At 35.1% G+C, this 24881-nt stretch overlaps 1 protein-coding gene across 9 annotated transcripts in view; it reads left to right on the top strand.

Annotated features, from left to right (window-relative positions):
- STXBP5 (syntaxin binding protein 5) overlaps positions 1-24881 on the top strand; it is a 181028-nt gene that overhangs the window by 5458 nt on the left and 150689 nt on the right. Inside the window, exons 1-2 of one of the 9 annotated variants that reach the window (XM_032274514.1) lie at positions 20370-22013; positions 22613-22614. The exons of the other annotated variants lie outside the window; for them this stretch is intronic. Of the exons in view, the coding sequence (XP_032130405.1) occupies positions 21999-22013; positions 22613-22614 (17 nt within the window). The 5' untranslated portion in view covers positions 20370-21998. Of the gene's footprint in view, positions 1-20369; positions 22014-22612; positions 22615-24881 lie in introns of those variants that run through there. 9 annotated transcript variants of the gene reach the window in all.

Here is a 24881-nt window from a genome sequence, read left to right as displayed (position 1 = left end):
TACATGTAAATTTGTTGCATTTGATGAACATTTCTACACATTGGTAGATAAGGATTCAGAATGACAGGGAGGAAGGAGTGGGAAAATTATTCCAGGTAAGGAAAACAGTGTGGGTAAAAGTATGAAAAGAGTATTATCATGCCAGTTTGGAGGAGTGCAAAAGGGGCTGGTTGGAATAATTGAGTTAACAGGAGAAATAAGGAGATGGTTGAGGGTCTTGAATGTTAACCTGAATATCTGCATGATGTTCAGTTAAGAATCATAGTTGTGTAATAGGAGATGCTGACATGCTGACAGGAAAAAAGAGTGATTTTTAGCATGATGAATGGGGTAGTGGTGTCTTAGATGAAAAGGATGGACCAAGCGAACCTCACAGATAGGTAGTAAAGTGGATCCAAAACAGGGATGGCAGAATGGACATTGGAGAAGGGCTTGACTTGTTTGTGTAAAATCTTAGGGCGTAACTAAGGATGATAAGGTTTTGCAAGTAAAACAATGAGGCAATTACAAGTGAAGTGGAAAACTTGGCAAAGAAGTGGCAGAGAAATGTTGAGTTTGAAATTGTGTTATCTTTTATCATTTTACCATTTTGAGAGTGTAGCCTGAACTACTTATTTTAGTGTGAGAAATTGATACACTTTCACTGTTCGTGTTTTTTTGTCTGGTCCTTGGTGATTTCCACAATTTTGTTATTGAATTTATATTTAAAGTCTTTATTAGCTGTTAGGCATTGTCCATTTATTTTCTGTCAGTGTTTCTCAAAGTGGTAGCATTTGGGGGAGGCTAATTCTGTGGGTTTGTCTAGCGCATTGCAGGATATTTAATATCCCCGTCTCCCACCTGCTAAATGCCCATGTTGCCTCCCTGCCAATGTGGTAACCCAAACCCTCCAATATACTCCCAGGTGCCCCTGGTTGAGAACCACTGCATTTAGCCCAAGTTTTTCACCAGTTAAATCAGAATAATAACCCTACCTAGTTTGCGAGGTTATTGTCACATTTAAATCTAATAAAATGCGTGTGTAGCTTTTAAGATCATGAATGGATGTTTTGGTATACATTATTATTATTAATATGAGAATTTTGCTGTGGCCTTAATTTTCAGGTCCTTCGTTTCTATCAGCAAATACTGAGTGGCAGCTGTAGGAAGGCCTTCATATATTTTGTAGCTAATACAAACTTTGACAAAAAGGTATTGAAAAGCACAGTTTTTCTCTTTGTGTCTTTAAAATGGCTGTGTTCTTCTCAACCACAAGTTTGCAAAATTGCTACTTAGATGTGATAGTAATGTATGTGAAAGTTTCTCACACGTAGTAAATGCTAAATAAATTATTGTTTAATGATCTTCTGTACTGTACTTACAAGATAGCATTAGGATATTTTGACTTGCTACTTACTAACTTTATTTTATAAAACATAATCATACCATGGGAAAAAAACTGGAAGTGATTTTTGTTTGAAATAGTTAAAGGTAATTAGTTTAGCTAGAATTTAGCCAGGTATGCCCCCCCACCCCAACAGAGATGAGGGTCTCACTCTGCTACCCTGGCTGGAGGGCAGTGGCAGGATTATAGTTCACTTGAGCCTTCACCTTCTGGGTTCAAGCAGTCCTCCCACCTTGGCCTCCCAGGTATTTGGGACCAGAGGTGTGTACCACCACTAATTATTTGTATTTTTGGTAAAGACAGTTACACCATGTTGTCCAGACTGTTCTTGAACTCCTGAGCTCAGCCTCCCAAAGTGCTGGGATTACAGGCAGGAACGACCACGACAGATTGTTATCCACTCTTCTCCATTTCCATTGTTTTTGTCCATAGCCACTTTCCTCCTCCTCCATCCTTTTTGTTAATGGAAGAGTTGTGGTCATTTGGAATTGTAATTGTGCAGGAGAAGCAAGGAGTTTGAAATACCTCAACTCATATCTCAACTCTTAGCTCGTCATTTAAGAAGACATTGCATAAAGGGAAGAATGAGTGCTGTATCAGCTGTAAGTTGTGATTCTTAGCATGGACTACTGCAGCAGGAGGAATAGGCACATTTATTTCAGAACAACCAGAAATGGAATCTGCTTGGAGACAGTTTATTTTGCAGTGGATTTCTTGTGGAGGAAAACAAATGTGATAGAAACCAAGGAATTGAGAAGAATATGTTAACTATTGGAGAATCAAGTCTGTGCTTTGTAAGCCTTTTGCCTTAAGTGAGTCTTTATCTCTGTTTTTTTTTTTGTTTGTTTTGTTTTCTGTTTGTTTTTTAGTATGATTCATTTGAAATTACAGCTTAACTTTGCCATCCTCAAGGAAAAAGTAAAGACATTTTGGAAGAATTACCTTATTATTAGGTGATTCTTGTTCTAATAATCTTCAGACTCATTTTGTATAAGTGAACTAAAATCTCTGTGCTTCAGTTTCCTTTGTGTAAAATGAGGAAATTGTATTATTTCCAAGAATGCTTCCAACTTTTGGATCTTCTTTTCTGTGGGGGATTTAGGAATTCTTTGGACTGTGTTCCTGTGGGGGGTTCTTCTGTTTGCTCTGAGTTCCTGTTAATGAGGATGAAGTATTAGACTCCATGCCATTGTGGCGCCCTCAGCTTTATATCCATTGACTACATCCATAATGCAAGTCAGTAGAAGCACAGGTGTCAACCTTTGTTTACAGAAGGGGCCAGGAAAGAGCATGTGAATGAACTAACACAGATATCTTTCCTTGAAACAGTAGCTCACATTGAATACTAAGATGGTGGATTGTAGCATTTTCTGTGTATAACAGAAAGATCTCATCATGACATCGGAAACCAGGACATTTTTTAATGCCATTAACAAAATTTACCTTCTTTTCTTGGTTGTTAAATGTCAGGATGTAAAAGTAAAATAAGTTAACAATATTGAGTTCATAATCACATGATCGTAATAGTCTTTAGAGATTTATTATAGAGACTGTCTTCCTTGAATTGCTTGTATGTAATTTGAGTACTAAATTTGTTATTAGTATAATTTGGAGTAATAATCACTGGGCATGTACATATAAATAACTGGACTATAGGGGTTGAGTATCACCAAATTAAAGATAACCTTTAGTTGTTGGATGAATTTGGCTTTATGCATTGGAAGAGACACATTATTTACAAGAATAATTTTTTTCTTTTGAGATAGGGTCTTGCTCTGGAATACAGTGGCACAATCACAGCTCACATCAGCCTAGACCTCCCAGGCTCAAGTGATCTTCCTGCCTCAGCTTCCCAAGTAGTTGAGACCACAGATACGAGCCCCCTCACCTGGCTGATTATATATATAATATGATATATATAAGACCTCTGTGTGTGAATATATATACACACAGAGAGAGCGAGAGAGAGCGAGTGAGTGAGCGTGCGTGCACGCACGGCGCACGTGTGCAAAGATTGGGTCTTAGTGTGTTGCTGAGGTTGGTCTCCTGGATTCAAGCTGGGATTATAGGTTATGAACTACTATGCCCAGCCTACAAGAAGAAAATTAATAATTAGGATATCAGTATTATGCAATAATAGTAATAATCATAATGTATTTTCGATGTTTAAATGAGAGTTTCCTGATGAGAAGGTATTCTTGGTATTGGGCTGGCAGATTAAGGAAATAGTTTTTTGGTTTGACCTAAACAGATGTTTATCTGTTTAAGAATATAACAGATTGATGTAAAGAAAAGGGCATTTCACTATAAATACCTTTTAGATTTGGATTTGAATTTATGAAGATAGATTTTAAACATGGTTAGCTCTATAAAAGTTCTTGGGAAGCAAGACAAAGTGATTACTGACTGATGAGATAAACTAAGAGTTCATAAAATTATAATCCTAAAGACTGCCAAAAAGGTACTTGATACATCTCATTCCCTTAGCCACATGCAGCACAAATTATTCTAAGGAGAAGTTACGGTGCTTTCTGATTTAATTACTCAGACTTCCTGTAGAGACAGTCAGGTTTCTATACAATTATTTAGTACTTTAATTTGAATGCATTTCTGATTTTTATTAGCAGCAATAAAAATAAGGACTTTTTAGTGATATGTATATCTGTATTACCATTTTTAATATCTTTGAATAAATATGTTGCCATCTTTCAGATTTAGCAATTCACTTGGTTGGTTTAATCTCTTATTTTCCTCATATTTCCTTTTAAATATATTTTGCACACCAGCTTGTTTACCATGTAACTTTTTTCTTTTGGCTATTAGTGGAAGGTAAGCTGAGGCAAAGGAGGTAGGGGTAAGAATTGTGGACACAGTTTATTGCTTACAAGTCAGTGTTCTACAATGGCCGTGTGTTTAGTGATTCCTTAAGTCTAGAATATGCTTTTCTCTGTTTAAATAGATCTTATGTTTAAAACCCAGTGCCTTTGTCTTTGTGATATATGTTTGGGTTTGATTCTATCCCACTTCCAACCTGTTTAGCCATCTTTTTCTTAGTTAAGCATCTAAAATATTTCTGTATTACCATTTTTTATAAGAAATATGTGACATTAAATGTCTAAAAATATAACTTTTAGAAATTATAACTGTAATATAGAGTGGCATTTTCTTTTAAAATAAATTGAAGAATGTTACAGGATATGAAAAGGTACAGTGCAGTCCAAAGTAATGCAAATCAGCAGTATCAGCTAGTATCCTCTCCTTTATCAAGAGTCCAGAAATTAGACAGTAGTAGTGTATAAATTATAACATCAAGACAAGGGAACATACAGATTCCTAAATGATCAACCTATGTTCTTCAGTAAGGATTACAGGGCCGATAAGTAATGTGTGTGTGTGCAGACATTTAAAGAAGATCTAAGTCTTTAGGGTTCAGCGAACATTTCCTATAAAAAGTTTAGATAGGGCCGGGCGCGGTGGCTCAAGCCTGTAATCCCAGCGCTGTGGGAGGCCGAGGCGGGTGGATCACGAGGTCAAGAGATCGAGACCATCCTGGTCAACATGGTGAAACCCCGTCTCTACTAAAACTACAAAAAATTAGCTGGGCATGGTGGCGCGTGCCTGTAATCCCAGCGACTCAGGAGGCTGGGGCAGGAGAATTGCCTGAACCCAGGAGGCGGAGGTTGCGGTGAGCCGAGATCGCGCCATTGCACTCCAGCCTGGGTAACAAGAGCGAAACTCCATCTCAAAAAAAAAAAAAAAAAAAAAAAAAAGTTTAGATAGTAAATTATAGGCTTTATAGTTTCTGTGACAGCCACTCAACTCTGCTTATATATAGCACAAATGCAACTGTAAATATCTAAAAACATAAGTATAAGCGATCTTCAACAAAACTTTATTTATAAAATCAAACAGTTGGCTGGATTTGGCCCAGAGGCCAGTTTGCCAATCTCTGCCTTAGTATATCAAACTGGCTTGTTTTTAAAGGATACGTAGAGATAAATGTTCAGTAAGGAATACATTTTTATATTTAAATTTTATTAATAGCACTTGTTAATAGTTGAAATTTAGCCTTTAGTTAAAAATAAAAGATTCTTAAATTTTTTTTTGTTTTTTTGAGACAAGGTCTGGCTTTCTTACGCAGGCAGGGTATAGTGGTGCTATCTCGGCTCACTACAGCCTCTGCCTCCTGGGCTCGAGGAATCCTCCCACCTCAGTCTCCCAATTAGCTGGGACTCCAGGTGCATGCCACCACGCCCGGCTAATTTTTGTATTTTTTTTTTTTTTTAATAGAGAAGGGGTTTTGTCATGTTGCCCAGGCTGGTCTCAAACTCGTGAGTTCAAGCCATCCACCCACCTCAGCCTCCTAGAGTACCTTGGTTATAGGCATGAGCCACTGCGCCCAGCCAATTATCAGTAATTTTTAATAATACATAGTAACTGTATATATGAAGGTAAAATTTTTTTACAGGTTTTTTTAATCTTGTAAGAGGGGTATTACCTCTGTTGAATTATGATTAGTGTAATAATAAAGGTAGCTTAAGTAGGCATCCTTTGGGGGTAGTTCAATGATTAGCTTGATTATTGAAATATTTAGCTTGACTTCCTAATTTTAATTAAAAATATAATTTCCTTTGTAACTTTTTCTTAATATCTTTCTTCATATATAGATACTTGTAGGTACATTCAGACAGATGCCTTTTATTAAAATACTGTGACTTATTTGATGTATACAAACGTTGGTCAAAAATAACTGGGGAAGGAAAAGACCTGAAAAATGAATAATGTATTTTAAAAAATTCATAAAGCTCCTAGAATAAAATTCAGATTCTTGGTCACTTTCTTTAGAGTCAGATATATTACATGCCTTTTCTTGGAAAGAACATATATGGTCATTTAATTGGAAACTGAAATTATATCTACTTTTTGACAATTTTTTATAGTTGCCCACTGACCGCTATTTGCATTTTTTTCCCAGTAGCAGTAAATAAAGATATAATTTTATTTAGTAAATAAGGCTAATTTTTACTTGATTCCATTTCTCCAACTGGTATTCTTTTGGCGGTATATCTAAATATATATATATGACAAATGAAGTTTGCTGAGCATATTTCTTTATATTTGTTGGAGCTATAATTTTAGCGTGAACATTTACCTGGAAAGGTTTTTAAATAAACATTTAAAAATTTTTGTTTTATGTTAATCTTCATTTGAAAAATAAGGTTTGCTTTATACAGCTTGTTATTTGTAAAATATATGACAAGTCCTAGAACTTACATGGTAGTTACTGTTAAATAGCAAGTTTTAAACAATTGAAAGTGTTTTAATAATAGTGTTTGGTCTTGTTTCTCCTTCAAATAAGTGCAGTCTAGAACTTTTGAAGCTTTTCCTAGTGAAGTTGTTTGTTGGAGTGCTTAATCCCGCTTTTTCTTGAAAGTACATAATCTTTTCTTGTAATAGCAATACCTCTGCTTTTTCACAGCAGTCCCCTGTCAAAGGTAACTATAAATCTGGCGGCATCAGCTGTTGCAGTAGTTTCTGCTAAATGGTTTTCCTTTTGTGTATTTGCCTCTTTTTGTCTTCTGAAAAGGTGAGAAACTGTGGAAACAGATTTTTCCTTGTACTGTTTTTTTCATAATGCGTTGTATTTTTCTTTTAAAATCAGTCTTTGTACTGTTTTTTTGTTTTTTTTTTTCATATTGCGTTGTATTTTTCTTTTAAAATCCACTTAACTTTCTTGAGAAAAGAACTTAGCCATTAGGCCTCTGGGAATGGATGCTGGGATAAAAAACTGTTTTTACTCATGTGAGAATTTACATTCTTTCTTGTACATTTAACACAGACCACTACTATTTATGTCTACATAATAAATGATAGTTTAAGCAAGTGGTTCCTTTAAAAGTATATTTATATATCAAAAGCCATTCTAAAGAAGTGCCTGTGATAATAAATATAACTCATTTTGGCCTCTTCAGAGACAGTTCTAACTCCAAAACAGTGAATATTAAGAATGATTATTTTCAACCACTCTTAATTTGTTTATAAATAATAAAACATTTCTTACTAAAAATAATAGTGGAAGGAGGTACTTAGAGGCTTATTCCGATGCAGTGAATACCATAATTACATATTAGTCTGAATGCTGCAATTAATTTTTTGTTTTGGTTCTTGTTTTATTCACATTAAAAGAATGCAGTTGACCGACCTAAATTTTCAGATACTGTTGGACATTTGTAAAATGTTACAATTGTCCTGACTTTACAAAGTTTTAAATGTTGATATGCACATTTTTCATGGTTATTCTTAGCATTTTGTTAAATTTTTACTGCAGAAATAGTTCATTTTGTAGTTTTTGCTTAAACGAGATTAGCAGAATTTTAGAATTGAGTCAGAAGTAAAAATTAATTTTGCTTACCGTTATTGTCATCATGATGTGGCTATCTTCATTTTTAAATATATTTTCTAAATAGACTCTTTTTTTTAAGAGCATTTTTAGGTTCACAACAAAAATAAATGAAAGGTACAGCGATATCCTATGTACTCGCTGTCCCAAAACATTCATAGCCTCCTCCATTGTCAGCACAGTTGTACATTGAACCTACATTGACACATCATTTTCATCTAAAATTCATAGTTTAAGATAGGATACATTCTTTGTACATTCTATGAGTTCAAACAAATGTATAATTACATGTCTTTCATCATTATAAAATCATACAGAATATTCTCTGAGTTTTGTGCTGTTCCTTATGTAGATCTTACACATATTTGTTAGACTTATATAGCACTGTGTTTTTAATTTCAAATGCCGCTGGTTCTTTTCTGGTATATAAGAAAGCGAATGACTATTTTTTTTTCTTTGTTAGAGACAGGGTCTTGCTCTGTTTCCCAGGGTGGAGTGCAGTGGCACAAACACAGTTCACTGCAGCCTCAACCTCCTGGGCTCGAGCACCTCAGCCTTCTGAGTAACTGTGACCACAGGCGCACACCACCACACCCAACTTATTTTTAAATTTGTTGTAGAGACAGGGCCTTGCCATGTTAGCAAGGGTTGACTAGAACTCCTGGGCTCCAGTTATCCACTCTCTCAACCTCCCAAAGTGCTGGGATTTATAGGCATGAGCCACTGCTCCAGGGTGTGAATGAGTTTTGTATGTTAACCTTGCATCCTGGCCACCTCGCTATAATCATATGTTGGTTGCAGGAGGTTTTCTGTTGATTCTTTCTGATATCTGCATAGTTGATCATGTTATCAATGAACAGTTTTCTTTCTTTCTTCCCAATCTATCTGTATACCGTTTATTTCCTTTGCCCATTGCATTAGCTGGTGCTCCCATTACAATGTTGAAGGGAGTGATGAGAGCTATATCCTTGTCTTGTTTCTGGTTGCAATGGGGAAGCTTTGAGTGTCTTGCTGTTAGTGTGTTAGGTGTAGGTTTTATGTAGATATTCTTTATCAAGTTGAGGACCTTCCCCTGTATTCCTAGTTTACTGACAGTATTTATCTGGAATGAGTGTTGGATTTTCTACATCAATTGATACAATCATGTGATTTTTCATTTTTAGCCTATTAATGTGATGGATTATATTAATTGGTTTTCAAATGTTGAGCTAGCCTTGCGTACCTGGGATAAAATTCCATTTGGTCATGCTGTGCGATTCCTTTTATACATTATTTAATTCAGTTTAGTAAAATTTTGTTGAGGACTTTTGCATCCATCTTCATGAGAGAGATTGATCTTAGTTTCCTTTTCTCATAGTGCCTTTGTCTAGTATTCATATTAGTGTAATGCCGGGCTCATAAAGTGAGTTAGGATGTATTTTCTCTGTTTTTATCTTCTGAAAGAGACTAGAAACTTGGTATAATTCACCAGCCAATCATCTAGTTTGAAAATCTATTAATTGATTCAGTTTCTTTAATTTATACAAGCCTATTCAGATTGTCTATTTCTTCTTGTGTGAGTTTTGGTAGATTGTATCTTTCAAGAGCTTGGTCCATTTTATCCATGTCATCAAAATTGTAGCCATAGAGTTATTTTTAGTATTTCTTTATTATCCTTTTAATGTCCATGGAAGTTAAACTGATGTCCCTCTTTCATTTCTGATGTTAGTAATTTGTGTCCCTTCTCCTTTTTCCTTAGCCTGGCTAGAAGCTTACTGATTTTTTTTGAAGGAATCAGCTGTTAGTTTTGTTGATTTTTCTCTTGATCTGTATTGTTTCACTGATTTCTTCCTTAACTGTTATTATTTATTTTCTTGTGTTTACTTTGGACTCAGTTTCCTCTTCGTTTTGTAGTTTCTTAAAGTGGAAGTGATTGATTTTAGATGTTTCTTCTTTAATATATGAATTCAGTGCTGTAAATTCCCTTTACTATTTTCTGTGTTGCCCATAAATTTTGATAAGTTGCTTTTATTTAGTTCCAAACATTTAAAAAATTCTCTTGTGATGTCTTTTTTTGACTCAAGTGTTAGTAGAATTGTTTCGTTTAATCTACACATATTTTGGGATTTTCCAGCTGTCTTTTTCTTAGTGATTTCTAGTTTACTTCCATTGTGTTCCAAGAACTGACCTTGTGTAATTTCTATTCTTTTAAATTTTTTGAGGTGTATTTTATGATTCAGAATATAGTCTATCTCGGTTAATGTTTCATGGGAGTTCGAGAAGAATGTGTGAAGAATGTGTGTTTTGCTGTTACTGGATAAAGTAGACTGTAGTCTAGTTGGTAGATGATGATGCTGAGGTCCACTATGTTGGTACTGTTTTTCTGCCTGCTGGATCTGTCCATTTCTAATAGAGGGATGTTAAAGTTTACAACTGTAATAATGAATTCATATATTTCTCCTTGCAGTTTTACCAGTTTTTGTCTTGTATTTTTGACACTATTTTCTTAGATGCATACACCTTAAAGACTGTGGTGCCTTCTTGGAGAATTTTTTTTTTTTTTCATTTTATAATGCCCCTTTTTATCTCTGATAACTTTCCTTGGTCTGAAGCCTATGTCTAAAATTAATATAGCCACTTTGCTTTCTTTTGATTAGTGATAGCATGGCATATCTTTATCTATTTACTTTTATTCTGTATGCATCTTTATATTTAAAGTAGATTTCTTGCATATAGCTGGGTCTTAATTTTAGATCCACTTTGACAATCTGTCTTTTAATTGGTGCATTTAGACCATTGAAGTTTAAAGTGAATATTGATATACTTCCAATAATACCTACCCTATTTGTTACTGTTCTCTATTTGTTGCCTTTGTTTTTGTTTCTATTTTTGTTTCCCATTCTTTTTATGCCTCTTGTGGCTTTAATTGAACATTTTAATATGGTTCTACATTTTCTCTCTTAGCATATCAGTTTCTAAGCATGTAAGTTATACTTTTTTATGTTTTTAAATAGTTGCTCTAAAATATGCAGTATACATTTATTACTAACCTGAGTCTACTTTGAAAGAACACTATACTGCCTCACAGGTAGTATGAATACCTTATAATAACAAAAAGAAATTGTAATTCTTTACAGTCATCATTTATAGCTTTGCTATTATTCATTTCACCTATATATAAACATACATAAATGTTTATATATATAAACATACATAACTGGATACAATTGTTGCTGTTATTTTGGACAAACTGTTACTACTAGATCAATTAAGAAATAGAAAAGTTTTTATTTTTGCCTCTGTTTTTTCTCTAATGCTCTTCCTTTATGTAGAGCTGAGTTTCTGATCTGTGTCCTTTTCTTTAAGAAAAAATTTTTGACATTTTTGCAGTACAGGTCAATTGGCAATAAATTTTATTACTTTTTGTTTGAGCAGGTTTTTATTCATGTTTTCAAGGCTAATTTTGCAGTGTACAGAATTAGTGTTTTGTGTTTTTTTTTAACTTTCTAGCTTTTAAATATTTTATTTGTCTCTTTTTGCCTGCATGGTTTCTTGTGAGAAGTCAGAAATAATTTTTATCTTTGCACCTCTGTTGGTAAGATGTTTTTTGCCAATGGCTTCCTTCAAGATTTTTAAAAAAATGTTGGATTTCTGCAATTTCAAGGTAATATGTCTTGGTGTAGCTTTTTTTAAAGCCTTTATTCTGCTTGGTATTTTCTTCTTGATTTTATGGTTGGTATATGACATTAATTTAGGAGAAATTCAGAGTCATCATTGATTTAAATGTTTCTTTCTGTTCTCTCTTCTCCAGGCTTCCCTGTTACGTGTACACCTTTTGTAGTTGTCGCACTGTTCTTGGATGTTCTGTCCTGCTTTTTTCCCAGTCTTTTTTTCTTTGCTTTTCAATTCTGGACATTTCTGTTGAGGTAGCGTCAGGTTAAGAGACTGTTTCCTTAGCTTTGCCAGACTACTGTTGAGTCTATCAGAAGCATTCTTTACTTCTGTTACAGTAAAGAATGCTTTTTTACTTCTTTACTTCTCTAGCTTTTCCTTTTAACTGGGTCTTAGAGTTTCCTTCTTTCTGCTGATATTGCCCATCTGTTGTTTGGTATTGTCTACTTTATCCATTAGAATGCTTAGTATAAGAACCGTGGTGGTTTTGAATTCCCAGTCTGATAATTCCAACATTACTGCCATTTCCAAGTCTGATTCTGATGCCGGCACCATCTCTTCCAACTGTATTTTTTGCCTTTTAATTTTTTCCTGATATCTGGACATGATGTACTGAGTAAAAGGTAAAAACTGCTATGATAGGCCTTTGGTAATGTAGGGGGAAGGGAAGTGTGCTATAGTCCTGTCATTAGGTGTCGTTTTTTAGTGAGTCTGTGCTCTTGGACTGTGAACGTTAGGAGTGCTTCTGAATCCCTCCTTCCCACACTTCCACTCCCTTTTAGGTAGGATAGGATGGCTAAAGTGGGCTGAAGTTGGTTACTTCTCTTCCTCTACTTGGAAGGCTTGTGCCCACTGGATTGAGCGATTTTTCTTCTTTCAGGTTAGTTAGACTCTGATAAAACCTCAGCAGGTTAGGCTCTGGTAAAACTGTTATTTCTGAAGGCAGACCTTGTTGTTAAGAATGGAATATGCTCTTGTATATTTTTAAATGGTTGCTTTTTCTTTTCCCTCTGGTGGTAGCAGAAGGGGATTTTCTCCAGTATTCACTGTGAGAACCTGGTCAAGCTTTGGAGGTAAAATTTACAAAGATGTGGGGACATCTCTATGACTGGCTTCCCCTGGAGTTTTTGACTTCCTGACTTGTCTGTTTTGAGCCTCCAGCTATTCCTCAGTTACATGCCTGCTTCCTTACCCTGGCACTGGTTCTCACAGAGGTTTATGCTTATGGGTTTCTGCTTTAGCAAGTTGTGATTCTCTACATTCACCTGTCTGTCTTTCCAGTTTGGGCCTGTGGTTTTTCTTTTGATGTCACTTCTCTTACAGATCTTTAAGAAGAGTTGTTGATTTTCCAGTTTGTTCAGCTTTTTACTTCTTATTAAGATAAAGTGTGATTTCCGTGTTCCTTACACACTACACTGGAAAACAGAAGTTGTTATTAATTTTTATTGGTGAAAACACACATAGTCTCCAAAAAGGGATTTTAAAACTGATGTTTATCGAGTAGTTGCAACTGTAGAATAGGGGTACTCCAAAACTGTAATTAATCAGTTGGCCAAGGCTTTGGATTGCAAGTACATTCATAGCCTATAATATACAAAATGAAGTGCTCTTCATTATGTTAATTTTTGGTAAACACTTATAATAAATCTGTTGTTTTGACCATATTTCTATTGAGTCAGTCAGAAGCTAATTCAGATGAGAGTAGGAAATTATTAAATAAACGTTTGGAAAGTAAGACCTGGGAGGAGATAGGGAATTCATGATTATTCAATGAGAAGAAAAGGACATCTGGTAAGTTATTTAATGGATTATATGTATATAAATAATTTATTTAGGGAAGGTAACAATTATACTTATGCCCACAAGGTTTCCCAGTGTTCTTCAACTGTGGCTATACATCAGAATAATTTGTGGAGCTGAAAAAAACAAAATGTACAAACAATGCCCAAACATGCTTGGATTTCTTCTCTAGAGATTCCAAATCAGTGAGTCTGGCATGGGGCATGACATCTGTAATTTTTTGTTTTTAAGTCTTTGTGGCTGCTTGTCATATAGAGCCAAAATTGAGAACTATTGGTTTAAGGGTTTGACAGGCTGGGTAGCAGTATTCTTTAGCAGATGGTAGATAAGAAACATGTTAATTACCATATATAGAGAGGATGTTGTTTTAAAGCAATTATAACATCTTGAGATCTGTGGTGTAACCATGAGGAAATACGCTGCCTTTTTGTTCTGCCACTGTGTTTGGAGACAGAGCTGTGAAACTGTATTATGTGAAATATTTGGAAAGGAACTGGAGTTCCAGGTCTTGAGTTACGATGTTTTCCCTTCCTAGCAATTAATCACTGGTCATGAGAATGAGCAATATAAAAGACATAGAGTCTAATTATGGTTGAAAAGTCTCTTCTAAAACATGCAGGGCTTGGCTGGGTGATGTGGCTCACGCCTGTAGTCTCAGCACTTTGGGAGGCCAAGGTAGGCAGATCCTTTGAGGCCAAGAGTTCAAGACCAGCCAGGCCAATATGGTGAAACCCCATCTCTACTAAAAATACAAAATTAGCCTGACAAAAACAAGCAATGGGGAAAGGATTCCCTGTTTAATAAATGGTTTTGGGAAAACTGGCTAGCCATGTGCAGAAAGCAGAAACGGGACCCCTTCCTGACTCCTTACACTAAAATTAACTCCAGATGGATTAAAGACTTAAACATAAGGCCTAACACCGTAAAACCCTAGAAGAAAATCTAGGCAAAACCATTCAGGACATAGGCGTAGGCAAGGACTTCATGACCAAAATGCCAAAAGCATTGGCAACAAAAGCCAAATAGACAAATGGGACCTAATCAAACTCCACAGCTTCTGCACAGCAAAAGAAACAGTCATTAGAGTGAATCGGCAACCAACAGAATGGGAAAAAATTTTTGCAGTTTACCCATCTGACAGAGGGCTGATATCCGGAATTTACAAAGAACTAAAACAGATTTGCAAGAAAAAAAAAAAAAAAAAAACCAAGCCCATCAAAAGTGGGCAAAGGATATGAACAGATACTTTACAAAAGAAGACATACATGAGGCCAACAAATATATGAAAAAATGCTCATCATCACTGGTCATTAGAGAAATGCAAATCAAAACTACATTGAGATACCATCTGACACCAGTTAGAATGGCAATCATTAAAAAATCTGGAGACAACAGATGCTGGAGAGGATGTGGAGAAATAGGAACACTTTTACACTGTTGGTGGGAGTGTAAATTAGTTCAACCATTGTGGAAGACAGTGTGGCGATTCCTCAAGGACCTAGAAATAGAAATTCCATTTGACCCAGCAATCCCATTACTGGGTATATATCCAAAGGATTATAAATCATTCTACTATAAGGACACATGCACATGAATGTTCATTGCAGCACAGTTTACAATAGGAAAGACCTGGAACCAACCCAAATGCCCATCGTTGGTAGACTGGACAGGGAAAATGTGGCACATATACACCATGGAATATTACACAGCTATCAAAAATGATGAGTTCGTGTCCTTTGTAGGGACATGGATGGACCTGGAAGCCATCATTCTCAGCAAACTGACACGGGAGCAGAAAATCAAACACCGCATGTTCTCACTCATAGGCGGGTGTTGAACAATGAGAACACATGGACACAGGGAGGGGAGCACTACACACTGGGGTCTGTTGGAGGGGAATAGGGGAAGGACAGCGGGGGGTGGGGAGTTGGTGGGGGATGGCATGGGGAGAAATGCCAGATATAGGTGAAGGGGAAGAAGGCAGCAAATCACACTGCCACGTGTGTACCTATGCAACAATCTTGCATGTTCTTCACATGTACCCCAAAACCTAAAATGCAATAAAAAAAAAAAGAAAAATAAAAAATGCTGATCTCATGGAAGTAGAACCAGAACAGAAGTTACTGGTATGGGGGATAGATGGTGGAGTGGGTAGCCAGAGACTCTTTAATAGATACATAAGTACAGCTAGATAAATAAGTTGTTCAGTTCTATTGCACTAGAGGGTGGCCATAATAAACATTTTGTTGTATATTTTCAAATAGCTAGAAGAGCAGTTTTGAATGTCCTCAACACAAATAAATAATAAACCTTTGAAGTGATGAAAAAAAATACAAAATTAGCTGGGCCTAGTGGTGCATACCTGTAATCCCATTTGGGAGGCTGAGCCACGAGAATCACTTTCACACCTGGGAGACGGGTTGCAGTGAGCTGTGACTGCAACACTGAACTCCAGCCTGGGAGACAGAGTGAGACTGTGTCTCCAGATAAATAAACTGAACTAAATTAAAAGTAAAAAAATTAACTTGCAGGTGATCCTCATACTGATCAGGTTAAGAAAGCAGGTGATGTTTCACAGATAAGTAAACTACAGCCAAGGTAGATTGTTTTAGTATCTAATGTATTTTCATTTGTTCCTCGTAACCTGCTACTTACAGAAAGTTTATTATTTTTTTTTAGCAGGCTATATTATCATTAGTAGGATAAATATATCATGTACTGCCACTTTTAATTATAGACTTTCATTTGTCCCCCATAACAGTGTGGATGAAGAAATCAAGGATTTCTGATGATGCTCCATGTTTTTTTTAAATTGTTTTTTATGTTCACACAAAATATAGTATTGGTCCTAATCTGAAGCCTATCCTCTTTTCACTTCACAAATGCTTCCGTCAATATTCTTTGATCCTGTTACAGTGGTGTTTAGATTTTAACTTTGTTATTGAAAAATAATCACATTATGGTTTAATCTCTCCATGACTTAGGCCATTAAAAGAAAAAATCACCTACTGACTTTTTATTCATAGTGAGGCAATTCAGAGTAGCAACATCTTGAAGGCATATCAAAATACTTAAAAAGGTTTAAATTACCCTGTTTGCTGAAGGCATAAGAATGTACTGAAATAAATGGTAAGAGAGGTTAACTTAACCTTCAGTGTTTCTGATGAATTACAATTGTGCTCTTGGGTTTACCTTTTTTACTGTGGTAGGAAGGAATAGTTTTCCCTTAAATTTTTTCTTGGTTTAGTATGAGACTATCTCCTCAGAGAAATTTACTTTCACAGAATATTATATATTTAAACATATACTATTGTAAGATATTTTATTGTCATTTATATAGTTCATAGAAAGTATAATCCTTATTCTCATCTTTAAGCTTTGCAAGATAAACAGATATTTTCAGAAACTTACAGGATACCAAAGTTCTCCAGTTGCTTTCTGTTTTATGTGTACTCTAGTCTTCCATTCCTAGGTTGGAAAACTGAGTATGTCCCTTCTGTAGAGATTAGAATAGTATCATAACTTTTCTTTGTGTTTTTCCTCATTGAAAATAATGGATGAACAGATTCTCTGAAAAGATATATAATCTTAAAAATATTAATAATTTACAACATATATACCAGTTTTGTTACTGTCTCATTCTTCATAAAAGAAGACGTTGTCAGAATATGTATGTCAGACGTTTTCATAATGCACAGTGGTAGAGATGGTAGTGAAAACTTGCCAAGAGTTATACTCTCAGATTTTATCACTGACTGGGGGCCCATGGCCTGTTTCTTTTACTATTTTTGTTTCCACTTTGCCGACAGTACAAATCCCATGAGGAAGAATAAGCAATAAGAGGAAATATTGTTGTGATTGTAGTAACAACCTAAAAAAAAATCATGAAGGTAAAACGAATGGGCTAGAAATGTAATTTATGGGATTTTAAGGGCTATAATGGATCCTAGAGGAAATTGAGTCCGATTTCCTGAAAGTGACAGGATTAGAACATTTTTCCTCTGTTCTGTACTTTTTTTTTTGGTTTTCTGAAGTGAACTAATCTTACCTGAGAAGCTATGACTGGATCACACGCGGTGGCTCATGCCTGTAATCCCAGCATTTTGGGAGGCTTGAGTCCAGAAGTTCAAGACCAGTCAAGGAAACAGCGAGACCCACGCTCTACAAAAAAGAAAAAAGAAAAATTTAGCCAGGTTTAGTGGCAAGTGCTTGTAGTCCCAGCTACCCTGGAGGCTGAGGCAGGAGGAACCCTTGAGCCCAGAAGCTTGAAGCTGGAGTGAGCCATGATCCTGCCACTGCAGTCTAGCCTGGGTGACAGAATGAGACCCTTAAAAAAAGGTGTTTCTGGATATAAAACATGTTTCTTAGGTTCTAAGGAAACTCATTCATTCATAAATATTTATTGAGTGTCTACTATGTGTCATATGGTTTTCCAGGTTTTGGGAGTAAAGAGAGCAGATGACTGTGTTCTTACTACCTGAGACTGTTTGAAAGCCTTCCACACTCTAGGATGGAAGTATGGTATAGGCTCTCAAACATAGTTGCATAATTCAGCCAAAGATTGTGCCAACTGAAGGAAAAGGAAGTAGGTGCCGAATTCAGTATGACTGTATAATAAGCAAAGAGGGAAATAAAAAAATGGCATGGGCATTTAAGAATAGTGTAAGACATGCTAAATTTTCAAATGAACTGAGGTTTGTGAGAATAATTGAAAAGGTTTTTTTTCAAGTAATATTTTTATCTGTAAAATTCTTATCTACTTGGAATAAGTGAGGACCTGTTATATTGCTTTTATATTTCTGTTGCTAAACTTTTGAGATCATTGAGGATAAGGACTATGATTTGTACCCTCAGTGCCTATTGAAGTTCTCAAATAAGAAAAATTGAATGAGTTAAGCAAACATGGTTAAGGAATATTCTATAGCTTCCCATCTTCCTAGGAGCTATAAAACGGGAGAACGTAGAGGCTAATTAGGATCGTTAGTATAAGAAGCTCTGCTTTGTTTCCCCTTAGTTTGCCCGTTTTTCTTGCCACACGTGTCTGTATAGTAGTGAACGAAAGCAGGTAGGGTTGAAAAGAAACCAGTGGTTATGGCGAAGAGCGAGAGACTAGGTACGTGGTTTATTATTCTAGAATGTGAGGTATGAAAACAAGGCTCTATTGTGTGGCTCTAGAGAGAGAGGTCTTGATGCAGGTTTTCTAGTATTAATGGTATAAGTTAGTTAGATGGATACGATAACATAGTGAAATAAACCCAATAATGATATGTCTGATTCGTACTGCTACTTTTCTCCACTTTAGAAACACACTGAAAGAAACCACCTTTCCAAAGGTATATACTTGGTTTAAAGATTAAGTAGTATAGTGGGGGCTGTGATGAAAAGTACATAGCCTACCTTTTCCATGCCTACCCATGCTTCCCAGAAGGATCCATTTAACTGTTTCTGGTCATGTTGCTAACTCTAAATAAAATCTCTTGTCAATATTCTTTGTTTCAACTTTAGAAATTATTGGTTGATTTCCTGCCTTAATAAATGAACATTTGCCTCATATCTCCCCTACTCTGTAGTCTTATCCCTGTTTTTACTTTGTTTCCTTGTTGCCTTTGTAAATTTCAATAAATATCTTATAGTTAATTCTGTATTTCCTGCTCTGTCTATTATGCATACTAGCTCTTGGCTCCCCACTCTGTAAAATGAGAATGTTAACCCATCACTTTTCCTGTGTGTGTTTCCCTTTTCTTCCTCCTTTCCTTTGCCAACCCTAGTCATGTGTGATTAATACAAATTTTTAGTTTGATTCTAAAAGTTGGAAATGAGTGAACGGTACATATTATTACTTTTTATTCCACAGCCAAGTGATACCTGTTAGTACATTTCCTTTCTTGTATAGCTACTTTTCTTCCTTCTCCCCCACTTCCCTCATGCATTGGCTGCTGTCATCTCATGCTTAAATGCCTGAGGCTTCTCAAGCATAGAGTCACATCTCTGGAGCCCTCTTGTTCTCATGAACCTGCCTCCAGTGAATACCTCCTTGTTCTTCTCTAAGCTGGACCAGTGTTGTTTTTGTCAACTGTACTGTTTTCCTCCTGGGCTTTTTCGTTTTTTTTCTGGGTTGAATTCAGTGTTTATTAGATTTCCTGTCATTGCTCTGTGTGTGTGTGTGTGTGTGTGTGTGTGTGTGTGTGTGTGTGTGGTTTAATCTTTCAGTCTATTGGAGCATAGTCTTTGTGTATATGTGTGTGTGTGTGGGGGGGTTAATCTTTCAGTCTATTGGAGCATAGTCTTAAATGGCTTCCAGAAAGAACGATAAGATTTTTGAGGCCCATGAATATCTGAAAGTCTTTGTTCTATAATCAGATCTTGTCAGGGGTTTTCTTGAATGTCTTTGCATTGTATCTCTGAGGCATTACTTTACTGTTTTCTAGCAACCAGCAAACATTGCTAGCAAACAAGTAATTTGATCATTTCTTTGCACGTGGTCACTTGTTTTTTGTTTCTTCTTACCTGGAAGTCTGTATTGTCTTCTTTTTAAGCCTTAAAGAACATTTTAGGGTGGTGTATTTCGGTTGGGACTAATTTCATTTATCGTTCTGGGTACTTACATCTAAGGACCCATGTTCATTAGAAGCTGAGTAAAATCTATTTTCTTATTTTCTTCTATTATTTCTTTGATACCTTTCTCTTCTTTTTCTTTTTCTCTTGTTAGATGTTACGTGTTCTAAAGTGATCTTTTATATTGCTCACTTTTCCTTTTATATTTTCTGGTCCTTTATTTTTTGGCTTTACTTTTTTAAGGGGATCTTGGAACACAATGACAGCAAACATATTTGTTCAGCTTAGTATCTTGAACCAAAGACCTCTTTTCCTTACTTTTCAGTCATAATATCCAAAGTTGGGGGTTTTCTGAACAATTTTCATCAGCATATTTTAGGAATTAATGTATATTTCAAGTTATTAGTGAGAAATACAAATGGTTATAATTTACAAGAGAAAGGTATTTTTCTTGAGACTTTTACTTACATGTATTTCTATACTAATTCTTTACGTGATCAACATTCTTGTTTATGAGAATATTAAATTTTTGTTGTTTCTCGTCTGTTAAATACTTCTTGTTTTTAAATCTTGAATGAAATAAAAAGTCAAATGCAGGACAGAAGGAAATAAGTAGCTTACTTGTAAAAATGTTAAACTGTCGTCTTTTTTTCTCCTATTGTGCTGCATTTTATTTAGATTGCTAAATAGTTAAGTTCATTCACTGCTTATGAAAAATACTTAAACATTTCAGACAAAAGGAAATATATTTAAGACTAGCATGTTTTAATTTGCTTTTATTAATAATTGTAGAGTTTGCTTGCCTTAAATTCATTGCCTTTTATTACCTATTCGTATGTGGTGTATTTATCATTCATACAAGCTAATTCTTTTTTTAACAGCTATAGTGAGATGTACTTACATATAATATTTAAGTATTACCTTGTCAGTTTCTGCAAACAGCTGGAATTCTGGTAGAGTTTGTTTAGGTTTTTTTTAATTCAGCTTGGTGATTATTGTCATCTTAATCATACTTTTGTTCCATTAATACAGGGTATCTTTTCATTTATGTAGGTTTTCTTTCAGCAGTACTTCGTAGTTTTAATGTTAGGGTTTTGCATTTCTTTGGATAAATTTATTTCTAAATTTTCTATTCCTTATGATGTTATTATAAGTGAAATTTTTTTCTTAATTGCATTTACAGATCATTCATTGCCAGGGTATGATTTTTCTGTATATTGGTCTTGTATTTTGCAACCTTGCTGAATGTTTTATTCATTCTAGTGTTTTATAGTGGGTTTCTTAGAATTTTCTATATATAGGATTATGTCACCTATGAATAAAGATAGTCCTACCTTTTTCTTTCCAACCTGAACACTTTCTCTCTTTTTTTTCTTGCATATTTCCATGGCTAGAATATTATATTCCATGTTGAATAGATAAGTGGTGAGAATGGACATGCTTTTTCCCCATCTTATTGGGAAAGCATTCAGTCCTTCACCACTGAGAAGGATGTTAGCTGTGAGTTTTTCATAGATGCCATTTGTCATGTTGGGGGAATTCCCTTCTATTTCTAGGTTTGTGGAGTTGAGAGTTTAATCGTAAAATGGTGTTGATTTTTGTCTAATCCTTTTTTTTCTGCACCCTTTGAGATTTGTGGTTTTGCCCTTTATTCTAACGTCATGTATTCCATTGATCCTGTATTCTTTTAAAAGATAAGATTGTTTCTTTGTTTCTATTTTTTATTTAATTTTGCCAAGTATTGTTCCTCTCAATAGCAATAGGCTCTAAAATGGTTTTTTTGGATGATCATTTTACACATGGAGATATTTGTAAGGAGGTTGTCTCAAAATTACAACTAGAATTTGAATACAGAATTCTAGCTTTTTGGTTATCTTGCTGGGCCATATTGCTTCATTATTAAAATTAATTTTTAAATATGATATCCTAAGCTAACATGAAAAATGACTTTAGTAGATTATTTATTAAATTAGCATATTGTTTACTATCTAATTCTTGTATGATGTTCACTTACTACAAGTTACATTTGGTCTAGTTTTATATCATTAGACCAATCTGGCTTCGCTCAGTTGTGAAATATTGATTATACATGTTTTTTCTGTGTACTTTTTCCAGCTTTAAGATAACATACAATAAAACAGGAAATAACATTTACATGTGAAAATTGGCTGTTAATATACTTTGGGGTGTGTTTGTGTGTGTATTTGCATGTGTGCTATAAGGGTTGGTAATTTATACTGTGGTTTCTGGAATTAGACTGCCTTGGTTCATATCTCAGCTTCTTTACTAATAGGTGAGTGGCCTTTGGCAAGTTGCTTAAACTTGTGCCTGAGTTTCCTTATTTGTGAAAATATTGTACTTGACACATTTTAAGTATTCAGTAAATCTCAGCTTTAGTGATGCTGCTGCTACTGATGATGATGATGATATGCTTAAAGGCCTCCCAATTCCCATTTATTCCTCCCTTCTCAACCACTCAACTAGAAAAAGCCATTTCAGCAGTTAGATTAATGCTTGTTTTGAATTTGATATATGCTACTGTAAATAAAAGGTTTTACTGGTTCTGGCATTTTTTTCCTGCTCATGTGTCCTATATACCTCTTCCTGCTTCTTCTTCATTAATTGCTAGTTTTGTCATGTTATTTTTTTCTGTAATTATTTCTTTTTTTCCTATTGCTTGCAGAGAGAGAGTCACGTCTAAATTACACAGCCTTTAGTTCAAAGACTGTGCTCCCGATCTCTTTTAACTTTGCCTCTGCATCTTCTCTTTACAAATACACCAGTGACAATGGTGCTTCTCTGGAACTGGACCATGAGTCTAGCTGTGCAGGAATTATCTGACATGTATCATGGGTCAGATAAATTAACTGGTTTCCTTTAAAAACAGGAATTACTAGTGGGATTAGGGCAGATATCATAGCTCTTGTTAGGCAAGCAGTAGAAAAATTGAGAGCAGAAAGGGATCTAATATAGGAAATTGTATCATCTTCAGAAGAATACATTGAAGTTTAGAATTACAAGCTAAGATATCACGACAGAAGAAATTTACCTTTCCCTTATAATTGATTCATACATATATAAAAGAACAAATATTAGAATAGTAAATATTTCCTTAATAAATTTGCAGGAATGTTCAGTGCATAATCTTCCTTTGGTTTTTCTTTATTTTAGTTTCAAATGTTTAATTTTATCATTTAATTGTGAACATAGCCATAGTAAATGGAAATCACTTACCAAGCAGATCTTCATTTACAGTGTTTGACTATTTTCTAATAAAAATGTCAACTCAGATCTTCATTTACAATGTTTGACTATTTTCTAATAAAAATATTAACTTAGTAATGTCAGTATTAGGAAGAACCATGTGTGCAAGGAGTAATATAGATGTGAAAGGGTATAAATGTTTTGTGATCTAATAAATTCAATGTTGACATTTTGTTGTGTTATGATGGTATGTCCAATGTCAGGATGTCAGGGAACCTTTAGTTCTAGCCAACATAGTGAATAATACATTGTCTTAAATAATTATAATGGATACCCTTTGGTAAGTGCACTCTATGTAGTTTAATCTTCATTGCAGTGCTGCAAGCTAGTCTAGGTAGGTCTTATATGCATTTATAGATTCGTTAGTTAATACCTGTAATAATACTCTCCAGATCACAGCATCTAATGGCAGAGCTGACATATGAACTAATTTGAGAGTAGAGGTCTTCAAGTCTCATTGTACCTCAGATGGTCCCTGTGGCACAATAAGTAAATAAATAATAAATGAACAAGCAATCTACCCAGGCATCTCCTCTGGAAATTTGGGTGTAGCAAGTTTGCAATAGAGCCAGAATTCTGATCCACTACCAGGATAGAGAAATACTTGCTGTGAAATTTGTGCTCTTTCTATGTTACTGTCTCAGGATTACATATAGGCAATATCTGTTTTTAAAACTTAGTTTAAAATTTTTTGTTATGATGAAGTAATAACTTATTAATTTTTCTTCCAATCCATAGGGCAGTTTGGTGGTAGGACACTTTGGGACTAGCTGCAGCTGTATACTACTGCCTTATTTACAGGAAAAGAGAATGAAATCCGTAACTTTGAGAAAAACCATTTGTCTGAGCCTTAGAAATATTGCCCATAAAATATGAATAATAACTGTCTTTCAGAGTTACTGTGATGATTAAGTGCAATTATATATTTAAGGCACAGTGCCTAACCACTTAGTAGTAACTTAGTAAGTGGTTCTTACTGTTTATTAAGAAGTTGTTTTTATCATGTTAGCTAGAAGTTAAGGAACTATATCATATCGTTTAAAAGTACACTTTTGTTTAGAATAATTTCATGCATAGCCTAAGAGTAAAACCTCTGTTGACCTCTGTATAACTGACTTCCTTTATTTATAGACATTTTTTATTCTCTTTGGATAAAACATTGACGCCCATGGCAATTTGAAATTTCAAGACCAGTAAGCTATTTCTTAGAAGGCTCAAATTAACCTGTTGCTTAATCTTACCAAGACTCAGGTATTCTGTATTCCCAATCTGTTTGTGTCTATTAGATATTCTAATCAAGTAAATCACCATAATATTCTATAATATAATGAAATACAAATGCCAAAAGAGACATTTTAAAATGAACATCTAAGATGAATGCTTTCGAAACACTTCATGAAGATCAGTCATTTAAAATTTCCCTCCCAATTTGGTGTGTATACCTATAAATGACTGGAAAAGAAATAATAAGACTGTATATGAACCCTGCACTCATATTGGTTGATATTATCTTTAAAGTTCCATTTAAGAAGTTAGGCCGGGCGTGGTGGCTCACACATGTTATCCCACCACTTTGGGAGGCCACGGTGGGCAGATCATGAGGTCAGGAGATCGAGACCATCCTGGCCAACATGTTGAAACCCCTTGTCTACTAAAATACAAAAAATTAGCTGGACGTGGTGGTGTGCATCTGTATTCCCAGCTACTCGGGAGGTTGAGGCAGGGGAGTGCTTGAACCTGGAAGGCGAAGATTGCAGTGAGCTGAGATGATGCCACTAATCTCCAGCCTGCTGACAGAGCGAGACTCTGTCTCAAAAAAAAAAAAAA

The sequence above is a fragment of the Sapajus apella genome, unplaced genomic scaffold (assembly GCF_009761245.1).
Source record: "Sapajus apella isolate SASKATOON/1434 unplaced genomic scaffold, GSC_monkey_1.0 scaffold6, whole genome shotgun sequence".
Taxonomy (NCBI): Eukaryota; Metazoa; Chordata; class Mammalia; order Primates; family Cebidae; genus Sapajus; species Sapajus apella.
This window is presented reverse-complemented; position numbering and strand designations above follow the sequence as displayed.